The following is a 10,004-nucleotide window of genomic DNA, read 5'->3' as shown; positions in this document are numbered from 1 at the left end:
ATAATTTACTCAAATCAAAATTTGAAAGATTTCCAATTAAAAGTTTAAGATTTTATATTTAAATATTGCATTGAGATTTTTACTTGATTCAATTATATGTATATATAAATATATATTAAGAGTTAGATATCACCAAATAAACTCACTTCAAAAAATTGTGGTATCTACTTTGTCCACGCTCACCAGCCTTTACCCGTCCGATCCTTTTTAATCCAACGGTCTAAAGAGCTTCGTTTACTTCCCTGACGCGGTATCTTCGAACAGCCCACCCGCCTTCTTCGCCTTCTGTCCCCGCCTTAGTCTCTCTTGCTTCCTCCAATTAGAATGCAAGGTGCTGCAACCAGCTCGCTGCCGTCGAGCTCCGAGATTTCATCGAGCTCAGCTCCCCAGATGGAAGTCAGAGATGGTAAGTAAAGCTTGGAATCTGTTGATGTCACTGTGGAATCTGAGTTCTCTGCTTCAGTCGTAAATGTTGATTTCATGCTTTCCGAGTGTTCTCACTGTTCTTTCTGTATCGAATCATGCTTCAATTGTGATCATATTTTAAGCCTGCAGAGATTTCCTCGCGTACTTCTCGTTCTCTGTATGTAATGGGGGGTTTATCGAATCATGCTTCGCGTACTTCTCGTTCTCTGTATGTAATGGGGGGTTCTTTTTTTTTTTTTTTAAACTCTGATCTATCCTGCCAAATATGTTAATTCAATTGTGATCATATTTTAAGCCTTCAGTTTAAATTCTCTGACTTAGATTTGGGAAAATCTAAATCTAACTTTCTGACTCTGGCCGATTTTGCTTATCGTGGGTTGTAAATGGGTTGAGCTTTTCTCTCATTGTATTTGACTCCAATCTTTTTCAAATTGTTGAATCATGTATCCATATCTTTAAGTCAATTCTTGTAGATTTGACCATGGAACTGTAAACAATGCGTCATTTTGTGAGTACAGGGAATTGAATTTTGTAAGTTGTAATGAAATTGACTTTTTTGAATGGGTTTGCATCAATACTCTGGAATGTGTAGATTTCAAGTCCAAAGTTTCTTAGGATTTTGTTGAGTTTAGTATGTGTGGATGCTTGCTTGACCTAAATGAATGACTAATGCTTTACTCACCTATATTTTAAATACCAGGTGAAGCGACAGCTAAATGAAACCTAGGCTAGAATGCATATGTAATTTTGGTCATCATTTTTGGTTATGTATTGACGTGGTATTGATAATTTGATGGAGTAAAACTATAATCATGAAATAGGAATATTCCATGCTGTTGTTATCGACATCATTTAAAGAAATATTTATTTAAGAAGTGGTTGTTCTTTATATATTCTTTAATTGATTAATCTCTGATTTGTCTCTATAATTTGTTTTTTCTATCAACTTTATTATTTTTGAGTTTTCTACCTAATTATAGAGCTGCACTTCATCAAATTCCTATCATTCAATTTATTTGGGCGATCAAGATCATGTCTTGTTCAACTGGAATGATTTAGAAAAAATGTTGTTGGATCCAATTCTAGAAACATAAAGTGGATTATTTAGAATTGATGACTTGCACCTCTTTCTGTGTGGGAATCAATTCCCTTTCCTTTTGCACATCTAAATATCTCAAGATTATGATTTAAACAAAGTCAATCTGGATCTTGATGCCTCTTCTAGAGCATAATCAACTCGTTGGAGCTGTAATAACCATGGTGAACTCATTAAAATCATGTTGAACTCATCAGAATTGTAATAAATTTGAGAGAGAGAGAATGAACTTTGCTAGGGTCGCAAAGAACTCGACAGTGTACTCAGCCGAAGGTTTGACTTTGAACATTTGCTAATGGTCAGAAGCTACTTCCTCAAATTTCATTTGGCTAGCCAGTAAGTTGGCATCTTCTCCCACCAGTCTATATTTTTATCTGCCAAGCTGAAATCTTACCCTAGTAAATCGACGACTTCAATTATCCTGATGATGGATTCCCCCAATAATTGCCCCATCTATCCACATGTATTTATGTACATTTTGGCTACAAACCTCATCGACTTAAATATTTTTTTTACTTTCTGAAATAGTTGTCCTTGCAGCGTTAAAACCTTCAATTCGAACTTATAATTACTAAGTCAGAGAATTTTGATGGACAAAGTTCAAGATATTGAGGTCGTGTGTTGTGATTCATTTGGTAATGTGTTAGATGGTTTCTCTCTTTTTTTCTCCCTCTTTTTTATTCTATTTTGTCGTGTGATTCTTGTTGATAGCTTAGTGCATTGCCTACAAACAAATTTGTTGAGAAATTGGGGCGAAGAAAAATAGGAATAGACACAAATCCAGAAGAACACACAAAGATTTAACGAGGTTCGACAAAGTTGTCTATGTCATCGGGAGCAGAGTAGCGACCTTTTTTCAATTCCAGAAAAGATTACATAATACAGAATATAATGACCTAGGGTTACAAACAGACCCATATATAACCTTAGAGAAAACCCTGGAGTACAATATGTAATTCCCAAATTACCAATGTACCTTACCGCTGGTCATTGCCACCGGACCCCCAACCCACATAACGAAACTCTTTCGATTGGGCAGATTCTTCCGCTCCGCTCCGCTTCGTTTCAGCGTCTGTCTCTTATATGATATATGAGTCATACCATAATAAATGTCCACTTTGGCGAATATCAACTCAGGAGAAATGCATCATGGAGTTTCTCACACACTGAAGTGGGTTGGGTCGCCATGCTTCTCTAGCAACTGCAAATATTCAACAAGCCTAAGCAATGCAAGAACTTGTTGATAGTAACTGACTTGGTCATCATATAAGCTGCATTTTCATCGGTATGAACATTCTGCAACAGTATTTCATCAGAAACAATCAATTCTTTGATATTGTGATAGCTGACATCAATATTCTTGGCTCTCGCATAGTACACCTAGTTCTTAGCCAGATAAATAACACTCTGACTGTCACAATGCAACTAAATTTCAACTTGCTCAATGCCCAGTTCTTTTACTAGCCCAACAAGCCATAAGATTTTTTTTGCAACTTCAGCTATTATCATGTACTCAGCATCAATTGTAGATAATGCCACAATATACTGAATTGTTGATTTTCAACATATAAGCCCTCCACCAAGAGTAAACATACATCCAGTTGTAGACCTTGTCATCCAAATCACCTACATAGTCTGAATCAACATACCCCCCAACTGAAGGATCATTCTGTTGACTGCCAAAAATAATTTCATGAGTACCTTTTAGATACCTGAAAATTCACTTGATTGCTTCCCAAAGTACCCTTTAGATACCTGAAAATTCACTTGATTGCTTCCCATCATCACCTTCCAGGTTTAGACATGTATTTACAGACTCATTGAGATAAACACAGTTGTCTTGATGAGTACATGTCATTGCATACATCAAGCAACCAACTGCACTGACATATGAAACTTTTGCCATGTCTTCGATTTTTGCATCTGTCTTAGGACACTGTTCTGAAGAAAGTTTAAAATGATTTGCCAATGGAGTGCTCACAAGCTTTCTTTTGCTCATCTCAAACATATCCAACACTTTCTCAACATAATCTCGTTGAGATAAACATAATCGTCTTAAGTGTCTATCTCGATGAATCTCTATTTCAAGAATCTTCTTCGTAAGACCCAAGTCTTTTATGTCAAATTCCTGGCTCAATAAAGCTTTCAAACCACGAACAACATTCATATTCTTTGCAACAATCGGCATATCATCAAGTCTCTTCACATAAACACAACAACCATACTTACATCGCTTGTAGCTAATCTGAATCATGTAGGAGTTAAATCGTTTGTATTATTGTCTTGGAGACTGTTTCAACCCATACAATAATTTCTTTAATCTGCAAATCAGATGCTCCTGTCCAGGTTGAGTGAACTCTTTTGGCTGTTCCATATAAATCTGCTCCTCCAAATCACCAAACTCTTCTGGCTGTTCCATATAAATCTGCTCCTCCAAATCACCATGCAAGAAAACAGTTTTAACATTCATCTGCTCTAAATGCAAATCCCAAATAGCTACTAATGTAAGCATTGTTCTGATTGAATTATGTCTTACCACAGGAGAAAAATTTTCATCATAATTTATCCCCTTCTGCTGTGAAAATCCCTTTGTTACCAGTAGAGCCTTGAACTTTTCCCCTTCTTTTTCTGATACTGCTGGTTTCCTTTTGTACACTCATTTGCACCCAATAGTCTTCTTTCCCTCAAGAAACTGAACTAGCTCCGATGTGCGATTTTTCTGCAAAAACTCTATCTCCTCAATTATTGCACTCATCCATTTGGGATAGCTCCTTGAAAAGTGGTTGGGTCATCATTATTGATGAGAAGTGCATAAAAGACATAGTCTTTATAACTCAATATGCTATGAGGTCTTATATTGATGTGTCTTTGTCTGTCTTTGACTAGATTATAATTCTGCAGATCATCTGGAATGGAATTACCAAGTGTTGGATTTGAACATTCAACTCTCTCAGTTGTTTCTTTATGTTGTTCTAAATTCATCTGCACTGCATCTAAACCAGAACTGGTCTCTGGCACGCTGTCTTGATTCTGTTGCAACATGAACTGTTCATAAAAAACTGTATCTCTATTGATCACCATCCTCTTTGCAATCGAATCCCAAAATTTGTATCTTTTCACATCTTTCTTATAGCTAGAAAGATGCACTTCTTGGATTTTGCATCAAGTTTTGATCTTTTATCTCCATGTACATAAGCAGGATAACCAAAAATTCGGACATGATCGAAATTAAGTGGATTATCTGTCCATGCCTCTTCTGCAATCTTGCCACCTAACAATGTCCGAGGTGATCTGTTGATGATATAGCATGTCATATTCATAGCATCTGCTTAGAAACTCTTAGGAAGCCCTGCATTCAGTCTCAAACATCTTGCCCTTTCAGTTAAGGACATGTTCATCTTTTCTGTCATATCATTCTGCTGTAGTGTCTTGCGCACTGAAAAATGCCTCTGAATCTTATGCTCCTCACAAAATTTATGAAACTGCGAATTTGTGTATTCCGTGTCATTATCAGATCTCAAATATTTGATCTTTCTGTCAGTTTGATTCTCCACCTCAGTTTTCACAGCTTGAATTTAGGGAAGACTTTAGATTTCTGCTTCAAGAAATACACTCAAACTTTTCTGGATAAATCATCAATAAATGTAACAAAATACAAAGATCCTCCCAATGACGATTCTCTTGTAGGACTTTATACATCAGACTGCACATAATCAATAATTCCTTCAATTTTGTGTTTTCCAGTCATAAATCTGACTCTAGTTTGTTTTCCAAGCACACAGAACTGACAAAGATTGAGCTTGCAGCTTTTAACACCATGTAACAAGTTTCATCTATGCAATTCCGTCATCCCATGTTCACTAAGATGACCTAGACGCATGTCATAGCTTTGTACTATCATCTACTTCATATAATAAACTCCACCAACAACTGTATTCCTCAACAGTTTATAGATATTATCTGCAGTTAACTTTTTTTTCATCACAGTATACCCATTGAAATCAAATTCTTCTTTAAATCTGAAATATGTCTGACATCACATAATATTCTAACAGTGTCATCATACATCTTGATTCTAACTTCACCAATACCAACAATATTGCAACATCTATCATCACTTAAATACACTGAGCTAGAATTAGTTAACTTGTATGAAGTAAATCACTCTCTGTTAGGTATTATGTGATAAAAACACCATGAATCAAGATTTCATGCATCCATGGACTGAGTTGATGAAATTGAAAACATATCACCATCACTCTAATCTAAATTGTCTCTCTGCACCACATTTAGAAACTTGGATGATGCATCACTTTTCTCTCCAGTCTGCTTCTTGAGCTTTGGACAATCACTCTTCATATGATCCGACTCCTTGCACTTGTAGCAATAAATTGTTTTTTTACCTTTGGATTTTGATCTGAAATTTCGCCTTCCAGAACCCTCCTCTTTCTTACTTCCACGATCCTAATAACCCTTCACATATAAATTGTCGTCATGAGAGTTTTCCCCTGCATTCTGCTTTCGCTGGTTACGGGCCAACAATGTCGCAATAATCTCATCAACTTTGATAGTTCTTTTCTCATATATCAGAGTCGTCAGTTCATAGGAAGAAGGCAATGAACGCAACAAAATCATTGTTTGGTCTTCATCCTCAATACTCACATCAAACCGTAACAAATCTGTGATTATTTGATTGAAGTCATTCACGTGCTGTATCAGATCAGAGCCTTCTTGCATCTTCAGCCTATACAGTTTTTGCTTCAGATACAATTTATTCGTCAGAGATTTGGACATAAACTGAGTTTCTAATTTCTTCCACACATCTCCTGAATATTTTAGATTCTTCACATGATACATAACCTCATAAAGGAATGGTTGCTGCCGCTCATTGTTGCAATTCTTCCCAATTTTCATCCTCTATGGCATATGGTTTCGTTGCCCGCAAAGCTTTCAAAATTCTCTATTGAGCCAACAAATCTTTCACCCTTGTTTGCCACAATCCGATGTTATATGTTTCATTGAATTTCATTACCTCGAATTTTGCACTAAAAATTGTCATTTGAAATTACTCTTGCCGCGAACTTTTGCCTTGCGTTGAAGCAAAACCGCACCACAAAGAAAATTAAAAAACTTGAAGTCTTCTCTGTCAATTTCTGCAATTCTCCCGCGATTCACGAATTTGAATTTTCGCCCAAAGAAGAAAAGCCCGAGGTGTCGCATGCGATGCTTCCCACGATTCGCAAATTCCTCTGCGTGTTTGCTCCGAAAACCCGTTGAAGACGTGCCAAATGTGAAACCCTCTGTTCGTGAATCCCTGTGGCCTATCGTGAACCTTCACTTGGTTTCGTGCCGCCTGGTCGCAGGAGCAACTTGCGAAACCGAAGCCCTTTCGGGAAATCCCCGAAGCCCTCGCGAACTCCTAGTCGCTGAACTTCATATGTTCGCGATGCCGCGTATCTCTCCTGCAGCATAAGACGCCGCGAGATGCCTCGATTCGCCTCCTCTGTCACGATCCAAGCCACCGAAAACCCTAGATAAACTTTTTGTGTTGATCTCCTCCTGCGCCGAAATTGTCGTCTAGCCGAACTCCTCTGCGGCAAATCCGAACTGACGCAAACCTTTCCGAAGTCCTTCGTCGAATTCGCTCCGAATCGTCAAAACCCTAGCCGCCAAATTTCTTTGTTCCTGCTCAGCCGAAATTTTTTTTTCTTTATTCTAGTACCTCACTCTGATACCACTTGTTGAGAAATTAGGGCGAAGAAAAATAGGAATCGACACAAATCCATAAGAACACATAAAGATTTAACAAGATTCGGCAAAGATGCCTACGTCCGCAAGAGCAAAGCGATGATTTTCTTTCAATTCCAGAAAATAGTACAGAATATAGAATAGAATGACCTGGGGTTACAAACAAACCTATTTATAACCCTAGAGAAAATCATGGAGTACAATATTCTCAAATTACTCTTGCCCCGCACCGCGGGCAATGCCCCCGCAACATCAACCCACATAACAAAACTCCCCCGATTGGGTAGATTTTTCCGCTCCGCTTTGTTCCAGCATCTGTCCCTCATATGGTATATGAGTCATAACATAACAAAATTTATTTCCAATATTCCAAACATGGTTTGAAAATTAACTTGAGATGTGCACCTTGAGGCTGGCATCTCAATATGAGGCGCATAAAAAATGCCTGAAGATGTGCATCTTGAGGCTGGTGTCCCAATACGAGGTGCATAAGAAATACCTTAAGATGTGCACCTTATTGTTTCCATGGAGAAGATGCGCAGATTTGATCCAACACTGATATCTTCTACTTTTTTTTCTCTCAGAATTATTGCTTAAAGAGAATATAATGAATCATTAAATTCTTTAATGATATTGATTCAGTTAAGAGGATTCCAAAGTATTTATCTTAATCTGTAATTCAGCAATTCTTATTTTTTATCAAAAAAAAAAATTGATATTCGCCACTTTATTCTTATTCTCTTCTTCAAACCCCCCTGTAAATCAATATTGGCTTTTCTAAAGAGCTCCTCATAAAGGCTCTTTGTTTTCTGCCTGACCACAATGGATTGTTGCTATTTAATGAAAAGTTTCTGATTCTTTTTGGAATGGTGACTCAACTCTTCATGAATAGCTCTATTCTTGGCAATCACTATTCTATGAAAATTCACCGAAAAGAAAGTGTTGTCAGGAAGATATGAAAAGCTGCATAACTGACGTGCAAGCCATCAGCTAGTAATTTCCTTAGAAGAGCCTGCAGTTATTTAGAGAACACAATTGAACCAAGGTCAATTGATATCATAGTCAATTTATTTTTGGGAAGAAGTGAGCCAACGCTAGCATCCACCATAATTCAACCATTTTTCTCCCATCAAAAGCTGACTTCCCCTCTTCACTTTTGTAACTCAGCTTGAAATTTCTCAAAGAATGTGAATAAGCGATTTTATTATTGCCTTTTTCAGCTCTGCTTGGCCTGGTAGTCCCTTGCTTGGGAGCAATCTAGCCAATCGAGATTGTTGGAATTGCAGTAGAATGAGTAGCTACATCTGGAATTTTTTGGCATGAACTAGGCTTAGTAACCATCTTCTTGCCTTCATCTTCATCATTAATAAATATTCGCTCTCTTTTTCTTATTACAAGGCACAGGGTCCTTTTGTGGGAACATCATTAAAAAATAATTTAGTGAACATCTGACTAATCTAGCTCGGATAAAGAGAGATCCTGCACAAGAGTTTAAATAAATGTGGACATATGACAATTAAAGGAGCTTAGGTGATGTTTTGAGGCAATGAAATTAAAGAAAATTAAAAAAAATAGGCAATCTTCATGAAGATGGTCGTCAGTGTAAAATAGCTACATCAATATATTAATTTCAAATTTATTGCATACAAGCTAATTCTCTTTCCTACAAGTTTAGAATATTCAGATTCCTCCTCAAAAATACACAGGGAAAGCAATTTAATGGAAGGAATCTCACTAGAGCAAGTGCTAATGAGCCACCCTTTATCTGACTACATGAGAAAAGCTTTTTTCTTGTTTCAATTCCTTTTTAATTTTCTAATCTCTTTAATTTTATTTGTTTTGAGGAGAAATAATAAAGTTCTCCTTCAACAATTTAGCTGTAAACATATTCTGTAAAAGATTCTTACTCTATATGACTCATTGTTCTCATGGGATAAGTGATGAGCGTAATCATAGTGGTGAAGGGATTTGAGGCTACCTGGGTAGGCTCCAAGCAATAGTGTTGCAGGATTATTGATACCTCAGGTAGAAGGGGAAGCCACATTCCAAGACAAATTGGTGACAGTAGAGAACTAAATTCATAATCTTTGATAAAGTTGGAAACTCGCTGCCAATCTAAAAAATTCAAACAACAAAGATTCCACCAATATCATACTCTCGAGAGTGCTTAACATTATATTTGTTCGCCAGCGAAGTACAGCAACCTTCAAGAAACTTTCAGTACAGCTCATTCTTTGACATGGCTAAAAGCACCATAAAAGAAATGAAAACTATGAAAGTTCATAAATGATTGGACGAAGATTAATTTATAGAAAAACTCACGGAAGATGCGGTTATCTCAGATCTATTCACGATAGTCAAACTAAATAATAACATTCAATTATATGAGTAGATTCAAAATTAATGTTGAAGTTAAATTAAGAAATAAACAAAATAAGAATAATTATATTATTATTATTATTATAACTTAATCCAATGAGTTTGCTTTTATCATAAGGAAAAATATTATAAAGCAGCCCAGTACAAACTACCGGTTCATTCCCAAACTCCATAGCAAAAGATGAAGATGCCCTCCCAAAAAATCCTGTACGATGATGCATAATTTATTCTTTTTTTGGTAGCAAACCTTAATGAATAAAGTAACGAAGCATGAACTCAAGGCTATTAGCAAATTGATTTATTTTTGGAGTAGTTGAATTTCTCATGGAAAAGATATTCTTCTTAAAGTTTTCTA

The 10,004-nt window shown here is 36.6% G+C and overlaps 1 protein-coding gene across 1 annotated transcript in view; it reads left to right on the top strand.

Annotated features, from left to right (window-relative positions):
* Positions 1 to 260: 260 nt before the first annotated feature.
* LOC110027153 (transcription factor HY5-like) overlaps positions 261 to 10,004 on the top strand; it is a gene marked incomplete at its 3' end in the record, with an annotated part of 17,858 nt that continues 8,114 nt past the window's right edge. Inside the window, exon 1 of the mRNA XM_020728464.1 lies at positions 261 to 406. Coding sequence (XP_020584123.1) covers positions 325 to 406 — 82 coding nt within the window. The remainder of the gene's footprint in view (positions 407 to 10,004) is intronic.

The sequence above is a fragment of the Phalaenopsis equestris genome, unplaced genomic scaffold, assembly GCF_001263595.1.
Source record: "Phalaenopsis equestris unplaced genomic scaffold, ASM126359v1 Scaffold000417, whole genome shotgun sequence".
NCBI classification, from domain to species: domain Eukaryota; kingdom Viridiplantae; phylum Streptophyta; class Magnoliopsida; order Asparagales; family Orchidaceae; genus Phalaenopsis; species Phalaenopsis equestris.
The sequence above is the reverse complement of the archived record's forward strand: the minus strand, read 5'-3'. Positions and strand labels throughout refer to the sequence as shown.